Source organism: Bidens hawaiensis, unplaced genomic scaffold, assembly GCF_021521415.1.
Source record: "Bidens hawaiensis isolate Kalapana, Puna unplaced genomic scaffold, B.hawaiensis_p1.1 tig00012057_1, whole genome shotgun sequence".
NCBI lineage: Eukaryota > Viridiplantae > Streptophyta > Magnoliopsida > Asterales > Asteraceae > Bidens > Bidens hawaiensis.
Window position 1 is genome coordinate 147,015 of NW_027491968.1, and position 18,793 is coordinate 165,807.

General features: G+C 37.2%; 3 protein-coding genes across 3 annotated transcripts; 2 read left to right on the forward strand and 1 right to left on the reverse strand.

Annotated features, from left to right (window-relative positions):
- Window positions 1-6,895: 6,895 nt before the first annotated feature.
- Window positions 6,896-8,644, forward strand: LOC143539819 (heterogeneous nuclear ribonucleoprotein 1-like). Its single transcript, XM_077033023.1, has 2 exons — window positions 6,896-7,121; window positions 7,248-8,644. The coding sequence occupies exons 1-2, from the start codon at window positions 6,900-6,902 to the stop codon at window positions 8,370-8,372; spliced, it is 1,347 nt and encodes a 448-aa protein (XP_076889138.1). The 5' UTR covers window positions 6,896-6,899; the 3' UTR covers window positions 8,373-8,644.
- Window positions 8,645-10,049: 1,405 nt separating this feature from the next.
- LOC143539806 (uncharacterized) lies at window positions 10,050-13,831 on the reverse strand. The gene is made up of 19 exons (XM_077033014.1): window positions 13,777-13,831; window positions 13,310-13,408; window positions 13,084-13,231; window positions 12,819-12,942; window positions 12,554-12,737; window positions 12,439-12,467; window positions 12,209-12,357; window positions 12,037-12,139; window positions 11,853-11,948; window positions 11,719-11,771; window positions 11,509-11,635; window positions 11,368-11,430; window positions 11,237-11,296; window positions 10,913-11,148; window positions 10,733-10,826; window positions 10,529-10,665; window positions 10,385-10,465; window positions 10,208-10,313; window positions 10,050-10,121 (listed from the first exon to the last, which is right to left on the reverse strand). Exons 1-19 carry the CDS (start codon window positions 13,829-13,831, stop codon window positions 10,050-10,052), a joined length of 2,016 nt encoding a protein of 671 aa, XP_076889129.1.
- A 1,454-nt stretch (window positions 13,832-15,285) lies between these two features.
- LOC143539820 (beta-amylase 1, chloroplastic-like) lies at window positions 15,286-18,068 on the forward strand. The gene is made up of 4 exons (XM_077033024.1): window positions 15,286-15,891; window positions 16,762-16,972; window positions 17,056-17,166; window positions 17,255-18,068. Exons 1-4 carry the CDS (start codon window positions 15,311-15,313, stop codon window positions 18,041-18,043), a joined length of 1,692 nt encoding a protein of 563 aa, XP_076889139.1. The 5' UTR covers window positions 15,286-15,310; the 3' UTR covers window positions 18,044-18,068.
- The last annotated feature ends 725 nt before the right edge of the window (window positions 18,069-18,793 follow it).

The window sequence follows — 18,793 nt, forward strand, 5'->3', positions numbered from 1 at the left end:
TTTTATTAGAGTATATAGATTCTTCATGTTTGTAATATTTATACAAAATATTGGAAAAAATTAAGAAAATACACATTTTTTAGGGTTCAAATGCATATGAGAAAATTATTAAATACAAATTTAAAACCAACCTTATATAAAAAATTATGCACAGTTGCTCGAATCCCAACTTAAATACAATTTTTAGTTTACCATAAATTCAAATTCTTCGACAATGATGCACCTATATTTTTTTTATTTGCAATTACCTATGACTTTAAATTTTATTCTAACATACCTGAAACTTTAATTTTTATATTTCCTAATTTTCTTATTTCCCCGTTAATGTTAATAAATAAATCGGTTAGGATTTACATTTGATAAAAATTATTGAATTCATTTATTGTAATAGCTTAAAAGACAGCGACCATATATTAAAATTGGTTGAAAAAATAGGAGGATGGCTATGAGATTGACAAGTGGCAAAAGTAGTAGTCTTTTATTAGAGTAGATAGATTCTTCATGTTTGCAATCTTTATACAAAATGTTTGGAGAAAATTAAGAAAATACACATTTTTTTTTGTTCAAATGCATATGAGAAAATTATTAAATCCAAATTTAAAACCAATCTTATATTAAAAATTATGCACTGTTGCTCGAATCCCAGCTTAAATACAATTTTTAGTTTACCATACAAATCCAAATTATTCGACAATGATGCACCTTTATTTTCTTTATTTGCAATTACCCGTGACTTTAAAATTTTATTCTAACAAACCTGCAACTTCATTTTTTATATTTCCTTATTTCACCGTTAATGTTAACAAATAAATCTGTTAGGATTTACATTTGATAAAAAATATTGAATTCATTTATTGAAATGGCTTAAAAGACAAGGACCGTATATTAAAATTGGTTGAAAAAAATGAAAGGATGGCTATGAGACTGACAAGTGGCAAAAGTAGTAGTCTTTTATTAGAGTAGATAGATGAGTGATCAGTGATGTGTGCTGTAAATGATTTGACACTACTATTTACTTCCACTATATCCCTCTAACCAAGTTACGCTCGAGCATGTTTGGGATTGAGTTTGAAAAATATTTATTGACTTTTTCAAAAAATCATTTTAAAAAGCCAGGATTTGAGGCTTTTGGAAAACTGCTTTTTAATTATTTAAAAGGTTATAATAAAAAAGATTTTTATGATTGCCAAACTCATTTTAACTTATTGGCTTTTTGAAAACACTAATAAACCAATAAGCATTTTTCAAACTCAATCCCAAGCATGCTCTTAGTACATTCCTCCATTTAATGACACATTTTGTTAAATTTAATTCATACCCGTCGCATATTCTTCTTGTTTTGTCCTGCTTGCAGTGAAGTTGATGATGAGGCTCGCATATGTAACATAATATAGATCTTCATGAGAGGAGCATACCTGACGTTGCTTGGATTTCATACATACAAGAGAGCGGATAACACCTACAATTGCTTGGATTTCTTCAACCTGACATTTTAATTTTATATTCGGGTCAGTTCAGCCGCATAAATAAAATATAATGCCAAAATAGATGCATAATAAATAAACAATAAAAGTATGATATCATTCCATTAAGAAAATGAACATTACATTCTATATTTGTAATGTATGAGCTTTTACTTTTTAAAAACTAGTCACTAAGAAATCTCTTCGTATTACATAACAATTTTTAATATAGATTCAAGGGGTGAACAGAAAACCAAATTTACCGAACTGAAACCCAATTAACCGAAAAATCAAACTGAAACATTAACCGACGGTTAACTTTTTTTTTTTTTTTTTTGAAAAACGAAGTTTTGATTTCGGTTCGGTTTTCCATTTTTAAATAACGAAAAAAACCAACAGAACTGATTGATGGTGATTAAGATTATGAAGATGACGAAGACTTGGACTAAACTTTGAAGATGAACAAGATGATAAATGAAGATTGAGACTAAACTTTTAGTGTTTTTTGTTTAAAAACTTTGTTGAGTTTTAAACTCTACTATTATAACAACTTTGTATTCATATGATTCCACTTAACACGAGCCTATTTTTGTTTTTGAATTCAATATATATGTGGTACTCTAATACACTTTTACAAGCTTAAAATCGAACTGAAGCATTAATCGACGGTTAATTTTTTGTTTTTTTGAAAAACCGAAGTTTTGATTTCGGTTCGGTTTTCCATTTTTAAATGACCTAAAAAACCAATATAACCGATTGATGGTGATGAAGATTATGAAGATGACAAAGACTTGGACTAAACTTTGAAGATGAACAAGATGATGAATGAAGATTGAGCAGTGTTTTTTGCTTAAAAACTTTGTTGAGTTTTAAACTCCATTATTATAGCAACTTTGTATTCGTATGATTCCACTTAATACGAGCCTATTTTTGTTTTTGAATTCAACATATATGTGGTACTCTAATACACTTTTACAAGCTTAAAATCATTATTTTCATTTTTAAAATTTTTTTGCGATTCTACACAGAATTGAAAAAAAAACGACTCTAACCGAACCGTAACCGAAAATAACCCAAAAACCGAAACCGAACAGTTTGTATATTAAAAAAACCGATGACTTCAGTTTCGATTTCGCCTAATAACTGAACCGCACTCACCCTTGATTTAAGGGTTGTTTGATTTTAATAACCCTAACTATCGCATCAATTGTCGAAGATGATGACCAGAAATGGAGTAGTCGGAGATGATGACCGCAAGCCCGCAAATGTTGGGACATATGCTGAATATAATTTTCATTTTACCCATACAAGTTGGTAGAATGACAATTTTTGTCCCAAAACTAATCAGATTATTGTTTGGTAGAGGAGTGATACATGAAAACTAGTTTACAGTATAGAGTGATGGTTGTCAACTTATTAGTTGGGAGTGGTAGTAACTAAGGGGGTGCTTGGTATTCCTTGTTTTACCTTATTATAACTCTTTTTCATAAGTTAATAAGTTACAATTTGGTCATTTATTATCCCCTTAAAATAACACACAATACCAAACACCCTTTAACTTTTTCAAAAGTTAAGTTATAAGTTGTTTAAAATAAGCAATTCCAAACACCCCCTAACATGTGATAATTGGGGTTATTAAAATCTAATAGCCATAGGTTCAATCAACTGAAGTTTTGAACAACTTCAAATTTCCTAAAATTGAAGTTAAAACTTTCAACAATTCAAATTTCAGTTAAGAACCAACTCAGCCAAAGTGAAATAAACAATTAATCATAAAAACATCTAATCATTCAACTTTCATATTCCAATTTTCAACTTCAAAAACCAAAAAACACACCTAAACCAAAAGTAGCTAAACAGGGTAAAAGCAGAACCCCAACCATCTTATCTGTCATCTCTATTTTTATCGGTTGTTAATTTGATCAAGCCATGTCGATATCAAATTGCACCAAACAATCTTTAATAACAAAAAAGTGACATTCTTAAATAGAGAAAAAAAAACAAAAAAAGAAAGAAAGAAAAGGCTTTAAAATGTAAAGGTTTTACCTTTAGTTACCTAGGTGAGGCGTAGGGATGAGCCGGTACGGTACCGACCAGTACCGGTACTGAAAATACCGATCCCGAAAATCGCCAAATCTTGGTACCGGTACAGAAATATTCGGTTCGGTACCGGTACCGGTATTGAAGGTAAAAATTCGGGAAATACCGGTACCGTACCGATCCCGAAACTCAAAACTTTGGTACCGGTACCGGTAGGCCTGTAAACGAACCGAACGTTCGGTGAACTATTCGTGAACTGTTCGGCGGGAAGTTCGATTATTTAATAAACGGACGAACATGAACAAAAATTTGTGTTCATTTAATTAAACGAACGAACATGAACACATGTTCTGTTCGTTCATTTATGTTCATAAACGTTCGTTTATGTCTATTTATTTATGTTTATTTATGTATTAATAGAAAATAATTAAATATTATCAGGATAAGTCATCTGCTTAAAGGTTTTATATTTGTTAATTTGTGTTCATTTAAATGTTTTCATTTAAGTTCGTTTATATTTGTGTTCATTTACGTTTGTTCACACATGTTCGTTTATCTTTGTTCAGTTATGTTCGTTTAGATTTTAAACAAACGAATACAAATGCCCATTTTTAAATAAACAAACATGAACATAAATATTTGTTCGATTAAGTGTCTGTGTTTCTTTAAAGTTAAATGAACGAGCACAAGTATGCCCTTGTTCGTGTTCATTCGATTCGTTTACATGCTTTCATTATTCACATTGATAAATATATCGGTCTCAACTCTAGGCTCTGCCGATTTTATTTGTGTTCGTTTGTGTTCGTGAACACATTAATTTCCTTAATGAATGAACACGAACATAAAATCTCGTTCGGTAAGTGTTCGTGAACCATTCGTGAACACATTATTTTCTTAACGAACGAACATGAACAAGGCCTTGTTCGTGTTCGTTCGGTTCTTACAGCCCTAGGTACCGGTTCGGTACCGGTACGGTACTGGTACCAAGTACCAAATGCTCATCCCTAGTGAGGCGTAGCCAGTGTTATAGAAATCGCTAGATGTTAGTTGGCGGTGAAGCATAGACTAACGATAAATCGGGATCAATAAAGACTAATCATGATTTTTTTTTCTGGACCACTAGCGAATACTCTAAATGAGCCACTGGCTAAATTCACCATATCAGGACGCACTCACCTTTCGATCTGGGAAAAACCCACAACTAAGACCACCGCCTGTGAATACTCGTTCAGTTCAAGGATCCAACTAGTGAACGCCATGCCACCTACTTGCCTAGTCTCCCATCATCACCTGGTGCCGCAGAAACTAAATGATGGGGGGAAGAAATCTAACCTAAGTCACACAGAGCACCAAGTCTCGCCATTACCACTCCACCACCATCTCATTAGCGACTAATCAGGATTAACTAGATCCAAACTTATATGTAATTGAGTAAAGTGCCATTTTTGTCATTGAGGTTTGACAAATAATGCGAATTTAGTCCAAAAAGTTTATTTTTTGCATATGGACCCTTCACGTTTCTCAATTTTTGCCAATTACATCCAAATCACTAACCTCGTTAAATTTAATCGTGAAGTCAGTGGTAGACATGTCTTTTCACTTTTTCTTTATTATATGAGTAAAGTGCCAAAATCGTCCCTAAGGTTTGGTCATATTTGTGAATTTCGTTCAAAAATATTTTTTCTCGCAAGTAGACTAGGGATGAGCTCGGTACCGTACCGGTACCGAAAATCCCGATCCCGAAAATTACAAATTTTTGGTACTAGTACCGAAATATTCGGTTCGGTACGGGTACGATACCGATATTTAAGGTAAAATTCGGGAAATACCGGTACCGTACCTGTCCCAAAAACTCAAAACTTGGTACCTATTCGGTACCGACGGTACCAAATTAGTATCGATTTCGGTACATATAACAATCGGTACCATACCGATTTTTGCTCATCCCTAAAGTAGACCCTCGATTTTTCCCAATCGTTGCCAATTTCGTCCAAATTGTTAACTCGGTCTAAATTCAACGTTAACTTATGGGTGTTGTTGCCCTTTTACATGTTTGTTTACATTATTGTTATTATGTGTTTGTTTGATGACATATATTTAGGGATGAGCTCGATACCGTACCGGTACCGACCGATATGGGTACCGAAAATCCCGATCCCAAAAATCGCAAATGTTTGGTACTGGTACCGAAATGTTCGGTTCAGCACCGGTACGGTACCGGTATTTGAGGTAAAATTCGGGAAATACCGGTACCGTACCGGTCCCGAAAACTCAAAACCTTGGTACCGACGGTACCAAATCTGTATTGATTTCGGTACCGGTACCAATCGGGGTTTGGTACCGATTTTGCTCATCCCTAACATATATAACATTTCACGAATCCTATGTTTGAATCCAATATATTATCCGTCTGTTTATTCTTCTTTTTTTTAGTCATATAAGGGGTTTAGCTTAGCGTAATAATAATAACAATGTAAACAAATATGTAAAAGAACAGTAACACCCCTGAGTTAACGTTAAATTTAGACCGAGTTAACAAATTGGACGAAATTGCCAACAGTTGGGAAACATCGAGGGTCTAATTGTAAAAAAAATATTTTTGGACGAAATTAGCAAATGTGACCAAACTTCAGGGACGATTTGGCACTGTACTCATGTAATAAAGAAATAGTGAAAAGACATGTTTACCCCTGAGTTAACGATTCAATTTAACGGAGTTAGTCATTTGGATGTAATTGGCAAAAATTGGGAAACGTAGAGGGTCCATATGCAAAAAATAAACTTTTTGGATTAAATTCGTATTATTTGCGAAACCACAATGACGAAAATGACACTTTACTCTATGTAATTTTTCAAATCTACATGCATACATATTTAGAGGGTGTTTGGGATTTCTTATTTTTGCCTCCTTATAACTTATAACTTACTGAAAAGTTAAAAAAAGATGTTTAGGATTACTTAATGCGTGAATGAAAAAGTTCCATAAGTTACAAGGTTGTGACTTATGGCTTATCTGACTTGTAAATAAGTCATAAAGAGGTAAAAATAAAGAATCACAAACACCACAATTTTGACCGATTTTAATTAAACGGTGATTAATCTACAACTAGTTAGTACGATACCGACTACCAATTAATTGACGTATAGACGGTTTTTTTTTACAACCGCGTGAGGTGGGAGAGTATATTCGGAGGTAAAAATATCTGCGAGCAATGTTGGATTAAATCTGGTCCGTTGATTAAGAATAGCGTCTACCCCCAAATGAATCACTTGTTATTATTATTCTCTCTCTCTCTCTCGCTCTCATCAGTTTGACCCATCATCCATCGCCTCCATCCGCCATACCCAAACCCAAACCCAAACCCTAACAACGGGATTACGCATTAATTAATCGCCATGGATTCAGATCAGGGGAAGCTATTCATCGGCGGAATATCGTGGGAAACATCCGAGGATAAGCTCAAGGACTATTTCTCCAACTACGGTGACATTCTACAGGCCGTTATTATGCGAGACAAGATCACCGGCCGTCCACGTGGCTTCGGCTTCGTCGTCTTCGCAGATTCTTCTGTTCTCGACTCTGTTCTTCAAGAACGACACACCATTGATGGCCGTACGGTATGTGTTAATTTATCTTACAAACCCTAGATCTTATATGTAAACCAAATTTTTTAAATTAGGGCTAATTGATTATTCATGTATTAAATATTAGTGGTTTTATCCTTATATGTGTATATGTTTAAGGTTGAGGCTAAAAGAGCGTTGTCAAGAGAGGAACAACAGGTGTCAAAAGCTGCAAACCCTACCGGTGGTAGAGGTGGTGAAGGTGGTGGGAATATGAGGACGAAGAAGATATTTGTTGGCGGTTTGCCGGCGACGTTAAGCGAAGAGACCTTTCGTGATTATTTTGCGGGGTATGGACAGGTGACTGACGTAGTAGTAATGTATGATCAGCAGACTAACAGACCGCGTGGGTTTGGGTTTATTTCGTTTGATTCTGAGGAAGCGGTGGATAGGGTTTTGCACAAGACGTTTCATGATTTGAATGGGAAGCAAGTGGAGGTTAAGCGGGCACTTCCGAAGGATGCGAATCCTGGTGGTGGAGGTGGGCGGTCGATGGGTGGTAGTGGTGGTGGTGGGTATCAAGGGTATGGTGCGTCTGGGGGGGATTCGGGATCTTATGAGGGTAGAATGGATTCTGGTCGGTATATGCAGAATAAAAGTTATGGTGGTGGGTTTCCGCCTTATGGGTCTGGTGGATATGGTACGCCTGGGTATGGGTATGGTCCTGGAAGTAATGGAATGGGTTATAATGGTTATGGTGGATATGGTGGTGGGAATCCAGGTTATGGTGGTCCAACCGGTGCGCCTTATGGAAATCCTAATGTACCAAGTGCTGGTTATGGAAGCGGTCCGTCTGGTCCGGCACAAAGTTCATGGAATGCTCAGCCTAATTCTGGATATGGTGGTGCAGGAGCTTATGGAAATGCTCCATGGGGTGGTTCTGTTGCTGGTGGTGGCGGTGCAGGCGGTCCACAAGCAGCAGCACCTACAGGTCAATCTCCAAGTGGAGCTGCTGGATATGGAAATCAAGGGTACGGTTATGGTGGTGGGTATGGTAGCGGTGACGTTTCGTATGGTAATCCTGCTGGCTATGGTGCTGTTGGTGGCCGTATTGGGAGTGGTCCAAATAGCAATGCCAGTGCTGGCGCCGATTTTCAGTCTGGTGGCGGCGGCGGTAACTATATGGGAAGTGGTTATGGTGGTGATGCAAATGGAAATTCAGGTTATGGGAATTCAGGGTGGAGAGGTGATCAGGGAAATGGTGGGCAAGGCGGTTATGGTAGTGCTCCAACTCGACAGGGTTAGAAACAGTGATTTTGATCTTGGAGAATGCAAAACAGTTATTCTGTTGCAGGTGCAAAGATGATGGCTCTTGAGGATGGATAATCATGCCCACAACAAGACTGGTTGGCTTGCTTGATTCTCAGTAGTTAGCAGTTTATTTACTTTGCTGGTTTTTAAATAAGCAGTGTTTTTGAGTAGTATGTTTTGATTAATGATTTGCTTCTGTGTTGGCTTGCTTAATTTTATTATAGTGTGTACTAGATTTTGTTATCTATAATGGTGTTTTAAGATAATGTTGTTAACATTTTGAATGCTGTGCTGGATGGATATCTAATGTGTTTAGCAGGTGAAAGATCATATACAAGTAGGAGTAAGAAGAAGTTGCTTGTAGGAGTAAAGCTAGCTTAAGGATTTGATTGATTAGTTGTAGTGGATAGTGGTAGCTATAATGGTAGTCGTAGCGGTAGTGGTAGTTTGAACTTTGACAATGGCATAATCATTTGTCCCCTGTGCCCTTGTGTTGTACAGGAGGAGGAGAGAGCGGTGAATTGGAGCTTGAAAGTGATTATGCTGATGTGGATGAAGACACGTAACACATTGCATTCTTCATTCGGGTGGAGTTTCCATTTCTGGATGGTATGTGTATTTAGGAAGGGGTCCATTTTTTTTATTTTAACTTAACTGTTAGGTACAGTTATTGATACCTGCAAGTCACCGTTATAGTTATAGCTTGGTTATCTTTTAGGAATTTAACATATTTCATTAGTCCATTAGACTGGATATGAAATGTTGGCTAAAGTTAGAAAGTTGGCATTTGTCATTTTATCTCTATATGATTTAGGAAAAGACAAGCCAAAATGGTAAGAATTAGTGTGCGTTGTTTTGACGGCATTTGGTTTTTGTTGCATACTTGTTTTGATGCATGAAAGTTGGCTGATCAAGCAACTGCAACTGCTTCTGAACCATCTGATACAGAACATTCCTGCTGTGTTTGTAAACAAGACCATGCCTATTGGAAATCACACATGGTTTGAAGTTTGAAGCAGTGCTTTTAGTAATTTTGTTGTATGGCTTGATGTTTACTGTCAAAATTAATATTTGCTGAAATGGATCTCAGTGATTTGCTATCCCAACTTTTTGAACCAAAACACAATATATATAGATTTAATGCAATTGTAAAGCTCTACAAATTTCATCAACTTGAACAATACTCTCTAACAGAGCAACAAGCTCCACATTCGACAACTTGCTTAGAGGCGGTCACTTTGTGTAACTTGGTTGACTGAAATTCGACGGATCACTAACACATGAGCAAGCGGTGATGGTGGGAGAGGGTGGGTGGTCGATGAAGATTGGTATAGGGAGGGTGAGGTGGAGTGATGAAGATGAAAAAGAAAATTGAGTTATATTAGTAAGGGTAAATTGACCATTTTTATATTGATTTAACATAATTTAACTGTGGTTAGTGTTAAGGACCAAACATATGTTTCCAGTGAGGCATGACTCATGGGTGAACGGTGACGACTGTAACTGTTATTTTTGAGAAGTTGGGACGATCTGTTTATATAAATTTCTATGAACTAAAAATAACCATTTGTTGTGTTTTATTTTGTGTTTAAATATTGAAGACATACAAAAGGAAAGTGAAAAAGTAGAGTTGAATGATGAATGAATATGTATTGCGTTCCGAACTTGAACTTAAGGAAAAGAATAAGCGGAGGGAATGCCGCTTTGTAGTGCAACCATGTTTCCTGGCCTTGAGAACACAATCTTCAATCAACAAACAACAATATAATCAGAAAATGTTTATCATGTTATTATGTAAATATTTTGGTGTAATTTGAAGTAAAATTTACCTGATATACCACAAGTGTATGTGTCTTAAAACCAGCAGCACAGTAATCAAAATAGTACTCCCATGTTCGAATAAATTTTTGGTCGAATCCCAAACCCCGGATTTTGCTATAACCAGAAAACAAGTCATGTCAAGTTATGTACATTGAAACAACTCATAAATATCAATAAATCTTTACCTTTGTTTTTCCATGAAGTTTGTTCTCCAATATCTAAGTGTCTGATAATAATGTATCCCTATGTTTTCCACATGCTCCACACTGCCATGTATCCTTATCAGATTACAAGTCAATGAAACAAACAAACTTAAGTATAGGATATACCAGAGTCTGGATGAAGCAGCCATAGCTGATGTCACTCTGCTAAATGAAGGCAAGCACCCTCCCGGAAATATGTATTCTTTTATAAAATCCGAGCTTCTCCTATACTCGTCATATCTCATGTCCGGGATTGATATATACTAAGCATTCCCAAATCATCATTAGTCATTATTATAACATAGTTATACTTTTTAATACACAACATACCTGCAACACAAATATCCCATCATCCGCCAATGCCGCCTCACAACACCCGAAAAACTCTTCCATGTATTCATGCCCTACAGCTTCTAGCATTTCACTGCAAGCACACATCTATGTTATACAATATACATTATACAACTGTCATGGATCAAATTTATATATATATTATGCCATTCCGCTCACCAAGATATTATTCTATCGAATTTATAATTTTTTGGTAATTGTCTATAATCACATAACAGAAATCTGATGTGGTCCTGTAGGCCAGCCTCCTTCACCTTGGTTTCTGCATATCTTAGTTGCTCTTCGGATAAGGTGATTCCTGTGTATTTACACCCCGTTCGTTTCACTAATTCCATCGCTAAAGTCCCCCAACCGCATCCTATCTCAAGAACCTCGTGATTCTTTTCAACTTTTGCCTAATATAAGAAATTATTAATATTAAGATTTAAGTATACTACTCCATTAGGAGAAACAAAAAGGACAAAAAAGAAGTAAAGAACTCACTTTTTCAATCAGTGAAGTGATTTTTCTCATCTGTGCTGTTTTTAAGTCTTCATTTTCACTCTATCACATCAACAAAGAGTTATTATTGGACAAGAACTTTGAAACATAGAATTGATATTTGAAATACTCACCTTGAATATTGCACATGAGTAAGTCATGGTCTCGTCCAAGAAGAGGGCGAAGAGTTCGTTACTCTAGAAAACGCAAAATGAAATATAGTAAACTACTTGCTAACCAAAGTCCGAAAATGTAAGAAATTTCATTTGATGTACCAGATCGTAGTGGCGAGATATGCTTCTTCGTGCTTGAGTAAGAGAGTTTTGCCTCGAAATCTGATGATAAAAATACTTCGCAGATGCAAGTCCAGCGGTTAAAAACATAGGCGTCCACCACCCTCCACTAATAAAATTACACATAATTGATGTTACATTTGAACTGTATATCTCTGTTGAAAGCTAAATATAACTAACTAACTAAACTACCTCTTGGTGGACCCGGAGGCAGAACTTTGTAAATCTCTGTTAAAAATGAAGATCTATGAAACATGACAAGTTCAGTAAGGAAGCACAAAGTGTGACTACTTTATTATATGTTATCCAAAGACCATTAATCTTACCACAAACATATTCAAAAGACCTTCCTTTTCGTCAATAAATGAAAAGTCTCCATTTATGTAAGCATCTGCAAGACCTAAATCAGCTTCTGTAACAATCTGAAAAACAAAAGACAAATAGTATAACTTATCGGACTGCTTCTATAACAAAAGATGTGGTTTCTTGACAACTTCTGCATTAACTGACCTTCCAATAAAACTGTGGATTATGAACTCTCAAATAAACTTTCAAAGGGCACTTCTTTTTTGTTCCCTCAAAGGCAAACATTATACCACCTTCTTCCAATAATCTGTACAAATTAAACAATACATTAAGTTGGCTTATGCATTGAGTTTTAAAGTGATGATATGTTACTCACATTAAACTGCCCATAGAAATGTAATCTTGAAGGAACCTAGCAACAAAAAACCGGGCACCGGTTTCCAGTAATGAGGGCGCCATATGTTTAGGATTGTTGAGAACTTCACAACTCATGTTAAGCATGCTGTTTGCAGCAACCATACCAGCCTGAAACAATGCAAAAGGATTGAGATATGCGATATCAACGTTAAGTTATCGCGTGTCATGTGTACTAAAGTAGGTATTTACCTTTAGTCCATCCTCATGGAACCCGTAACCTATAAACAACAAATTACAATCCATAAATATCAAAAACATTTGCTATTTTGCTTCACTAACATAAACTATTTTTTTAAGTCTTAACCTTGGTATGCGCCACAGAACCATATTCCTCTCTTCCCTTGAATATTATTAAGCAAAAGCGAAGCCTTGTATGCAGCAACTGATGGGACTGGATGCCCGGTTGTCCATGTCAGAAACGTATTTTTTGGTTTTCGGGGTGGATTTAGCGTGACCAAAAAAGGTAGCCCGTTAATTTCATCAATATTCTGCATTTTGTTGTAGATTTTTGAAAACATAAAACATAGTTCAGTTTAAATCTAGGATGAAAGCGAATGAATGATATGAACCTGAAGCACATTTAACCAATATGTTAAGCAAGCTCTATTGTCCACTGTTCCAAGAAAGTTCCATGAACTCCATGCTGATGGGTTCCGGGGCATTAAACTTTTGTCACGGTGAAGGAAAATATCACTGCAAAAAAAAAAAAAAAAACTTGAATCTTTTCACATGTGAATTATTATGTTATGTGTATTTCTTCAATCTTCACATGTGAGTGTACTCGATCATGGTCCTACCCGAGGGCTAAAATGTGTTCTTTTGTTATCGGCATACCTATAAACATAATTAAAAGAGCCAAGTATTCTTTTTTCATCATATGTAGCTTCTTCTCCTAAAATTCTGAGAGTATCGGGTGCGTGTGTGGCTATTATGCATCCAGAAAATCTTTCTTCAGATCCATCTTCACACGCTATTAAACAACCTGCTCAATAAATCCTTAACATCAATAACAGTAACAGTAGAAGTGTCCTAAACATTATATATATGCAAATATAATTACCATCATCGATGTTCAAGACAGATTTAACAGCACAACTTGTTCTTATTTGGCAGCTTCTGTTCTCCAGTTCTTGTCTTACTTTGGCCACCAAACTTTCAACTGTTTTCACAAAATATTCTTTCAAGGGTTCCGTAACTAACGGGTTTATAGCAACTTTAGAGAGAAGGTTGGGATCCTTTCAGGTTTCCGATGAGGTAACCAATGGATGCATTAGGGTTCCTTCGTGAATCAAATTTGAGTTGTCAACTTAACAATGAAGACTATGACCACGTGACTATTCAGTGACATTTCCATAAAAATAAATGCAACATCACCTCAATCTCCTAAAGCCAATCTCAATTGTAAATCAATGATTCAATAATTGTGGTGTAGATGACCCAAAATAACAAATTATTATATTGTTATTACTATTATTACAATATTATGCATCACAAAATGTAAACTATAGTCTGATATTGAGCACTGACTCAAGTCTGAGTCACAAGTATAACTATTAAGAGAAAACATCGAGTTTGACTCCATTATCGTTAGTCTTTGTATGCTTTTAAACACTGATGTTGTGGTTAATATTGCCTCAAATAAAAGAGAGAACCACACCGTATTGAAACATTAATTACGACTAGGATTCGATATCACAAAGACTCACCTCACGACTATGTTTCGGATCAGAAGGACAACCAGTTACCATAATTCCGCAGATGGAACTCGAACAGAACTTGTAGGCAGGTGGTGTAATACTCTAATGCGTTATGGAAGAACTCACAGCCATAAACAGATGTAACAAAAAGAGTCAAATTTTATACTAGGGAGTTAACTGAATTAGATTTTAAGTTTAAGGAAGCTCGCTACTTCTAATCTAAACCTTTCTGAATTATGACTACCCCCTTTTTAGGTTTCTATGTTCCACATAACACACTAATAACTTCAAATATTGACACAATATAGTAATATACTCATTAGTCAATTTACATGTGTTAGGGTATTTTCAGTTTCTAAGAACGTATTGTTGTTTGTTCGTGAGACTCTTAACTTCCGTTAGTACCCCTTGTTTTATAATATACAGTCGTTCAAGAAAACATATGAATAACTGAATTTGCATTTATCATGGAAATAATACTTTTGATTAATTTGTGATAAGTGATTTTTTTAACGACCAATCAAGACTTCATGAATAAAACAACTATCGTTACAAGCAAGGCACTAGCAACGAACCAGAACAAAAACCACCCCTATATGTTATACAAAAATAAACACAACCAAAATAAGAGCACTTCTCGAATGCCCGTTCGTTATTACATGAAATTAAAGCCCCATCACTTCTTCCATGTGAGACTCCAGTTCTTTCCTCGATTCTTTACCCACAAAAACCTTAGCGTCTTAATCTCGCAAACCACGTTATTAATGTTTATCTGTCTACCTTCAAACACACGAGCATTTCGTGCACGCCAAACACACCAAATCATCTTTCTCATATAATAATCTTTAGCATGGAAAACATATTTACCACAAATAAAAAATGTCTAATTTTAGTATTCCTTTTCAATCGTGGTTCTGAAATCACCGGGATCCATTTCGACAACGACACATTGGGCGAGTTGGTATCACTCGGTTAACGCCACGTGGTCGTGGACCATACTTTTCGTGAAACCGATAAAGCGCGTCGTCACCGCCCATTTCACATGACTCCGGAGATGATCACAGCCGTCCCATCCGCTTCGCCCTATACTTTTCTACTCTTACACGTGGCACATACTTCACGGTTCATTAAAGATAATAATAATAAATATATATTATTTATTTAGACTTTTTCTTGCTAAATGCTAACTTAAAAATCATATTCACGTAATCCTTGTTGAATCTCCAAGTCTCCTTCTTATATACACCCACCCATTGATTCTCATTATTCATTCCAGATTTACTTGTTTATTATTATAAGCATTCAATCGGTGTTATTATATTGTATCAATTTGTGGAATATTCTAAGGCATATTCATTTTATTCATGGCGATGAGTTTAAACCAGATCGGAGGTTTCACCGGCACTCCAATCGCAACCGACTCCGGCCACACAGCGGGAGGAGAGCCAACGACAGCAGTAGTGAGCGCCTCCGCCGTATGGCGGACACCACCGGCGAACATCCGCGTGTCCGTACAGAAGCAAACGGCGGAAATGGAGAGGCTGTCTCCGTCTCCGCCGATGAGTCCGATGAGGGCGGATCTGTCGGTGGCGTGCCAGGCGTTGATGACGGAGGAGGCGGTGGTGAGAGAGCATGGAAACGTTGGTGGTAGGGTGAAGGATACGGGTGTGCCGGTGTATGTGATGATGCCGTTGGACAGTGTGACGATGGCGAACGGAGTGAACAGACGGAAGGCGATGAAGGCGAGTCTGCAGGCGTTGAAGAGTGCGGGCGTGGAGGGGATTATGATGGACGTGTGGTGGGGGTTGGTGGAGAGAGAGGCGCCTGGGGAGTATAATTGGGGTGGCTATGCCGAGCTCTTGGAGATGGCCCACAAGCTTGGCTTGAAGGTACAGGCTGTCATGTCGTTTCATCAGTGTGGCGGGAACGTCGGTGACTCTTGCACGTGCGTAACCATTAACCCTTTTTCATTCTTTCCGTGCTTCCTTTTCTTTGCTTTCAATTAAACGAGCCGAGCCCTAGCCCGAGCTTGACTAGGCTTGAGCTTGGCTCGTTATGACTTTAAGAGCTGAGCTCGGGAGTCGTTTTCTTGAGCTCGGTATCGGCTGGTTCATTAGTTATTTATTTATATACATTTTTACTTATTTCTATATTTTTTGAAAAACATTGACGAGTCTAAACATGGCTCAAGTTTGGCTTTGTGGTGCGAAATTAATACATGGAAGTCTTTAAAGAGTTAAAAACTTTAAAATACACTAGGCTTGTGGAGGTTGGACGGACCTAAATGGTCTTTCCAATCAAGGTATGAGCCTGGAGTCGATAACTAAACGAGCATTATTTGAGGCTCGGGCTCGTTTAGTGTTATTTATTATTATATACGTTTTCAGTTATTTCTATATATTTTGAGAAAAACATTAGCAAGCCTAACTTAGCTCGAGCTCGTGTGTTGTGCCATAAATGAGCCAAAAGCTCGGCTTGAGCTTGGCTTTGTAGCGTGAAAACTGAAAACAATACATAGAGGTCTTAAAAAGTTATTTCGTAAAAATGCAATAGGATCGTTAAGGCTTGATGAACCTAAACGTTCTTTCCAGTCATGGTTCAAGCTCGGGCTCGATAACCAAGTGAGAATTATTTGAGGCTTGGGCTCGAGTAGCTCGCAAGCAGCTCATCTTGTTTGCATATGTACCCATTATCAGCGTCGATAAAATTACATTACTAAACTTATCGGTAATTTAGGAATTGATAGGAGGAAAGTTGCAAGTTCGATTGTTCTTTTTGTTGGAAACAGAACCTTACCTTTAATCTAAATTTGCAGGATACCGCTTCCAAAATGGGTGTTGGAGGAGATTAATAAAGACCCTGACCTTGCATACACAGATCAATGGGGAAGAAGGAACAATGAATATCTTTCCCTTGGTTGTGACACCATCCCCTGCCTTAAAGGCAGGACTCCCATTCAATGCTACTCTGATTACATGCGCTCTTTCAGAGACCAATTCAGTCATCTTCTTGGTGATACCATTGTGGTACTATTATCTTTACTTTTAACAATAATTATTATATTCATTCTATGATTTGTTTTGTTTAATTTGGCATGTTATGTATGCAGGAAATTCAAGTTGGAATGGGTCCAGCCGGAGAGCTTCGATACCCGTCTTACCCCGAGAAAGACGGGATATGGAGATTCCCTGGAATCGGTGCCTTCCAGTGTTATGATAAGGTTGATTGATTATTGATACTTCTGTTTGTTATTTTTTGTTTATATTTGTAGAATAAATGTTTACACCATAGATGATATTATATTGCAGTATATGCTTAGCAGCTTGACAGCTGCAGCTGAGAACTATGGTAAGCCTGAATGGGGCAGCACGGGGCCGACCGATGCAGGTGAGTACAACAACTGGCCCGAAGACACCAACTTCTTCAAGAGAGAAGGCGGTTGGAACAGCGAGTATGGCGAGTTCTTCCTCTCATGGTACTCACAAATGTTATTAGATCACGGAGACCGAATACTCACATCCGCCAATTCAATTTTCGAAAACCGAGGGGTCAAAATCTCAGTCAAAGTAGCAGGAATCCACTGGCACTATGGAACCCGGTCCCACGCGCCCGAGCTCACTGCAGGCTACTACAACACGCGGTACCGAGACGGGTACCTCCCGATAGCCCGAATGCTGGCACGTCACGGTGCGATTTTTAACTTCACTTGTATTGAAATGCGGGACCACGAGCAGCCTCAAGACGCGCTGTGTGTGCCCGAGAAGCTGGTGCAGCAGGTGACATCAGCGACCCGGGAAGCACAAGTGGCGCTGGCAGGAGAAAACGCGTTACCTAGATATGATGAATACGCGCACGAACAGATATTGAAGGCGGCCTCGTTATCTGAAAGCGAGGAAATGTGTGCGTTTACGTATCTGAGGATGAACCCGGAGCTGTTCCAGGCGGATAACTGGAGGAGATTTGTGGCGTTTGTGAAGAAGATGAAAGAAGGGAAAGATGTGCATAGGTGTTGGGAGCAAGTGGAAAGAGAGGCAGAGCATTTTGTGCATGTGACTGAGCCTTTGGTGCAGGAAGCAGCCGTTGCACTTATGCATTGATTAGAAAGTGTATTATTTGGTGTGTTGTATCTACTCTGGGAATTAGATGAGTAATAGGGTGGGCTTTAGCAGTGTAATAATAATAAAGGGTGGGCTTTATTTTTAGTACAAGCCATATACACTTTGTTGTGAAATTTATACAAGCCTTTGATGTTCAAGTTTTGGGTATTTTGGGCAGCTCTAATGTTCAGATTATATATATCTGGGTTGTGTAGAGTACCCTTATATTGTGTTTGGTCTAGGAGGTTAATCAAATCATCACAGCCCACTAGAACTAGCTAGTGTCAAGTAATGCCCCTTGAATTTTTATAATATACCATCTATATAACTGAAACTCAAGTAACAACTTCGGTTTAATTCATTTTTAATGGTGATAGTGAGATACCTATGAAATATTATGTGATCAGCTAGGGCGACCCTATCCCAGAAAATTTAATTTTAGATTGATTGTTAATAAACAAATGAACAACCTGTTAAATCCAACTAAATCAAACTTACAAGAAAGAGAAAATTATTGTTTGCATCCCTGTGTTTTTAAGAAGGAGGCATAATGAGTCCTTAAACAAAATCTTTGAACTGGTTAAGTCTCCGTGTTTCAGAAACGAACCATTTGAGTCCCTGCCCTTTATTTAACTTTCAGGGTTAAATTTTCATTTTACTGAAACCACGGGGACTCAAATTGTTCGTTTTTCAAACCACAGGGACTCAAATTGTTCGTTTCTGAAACCACGAGGACTCAACCAGTTCAAA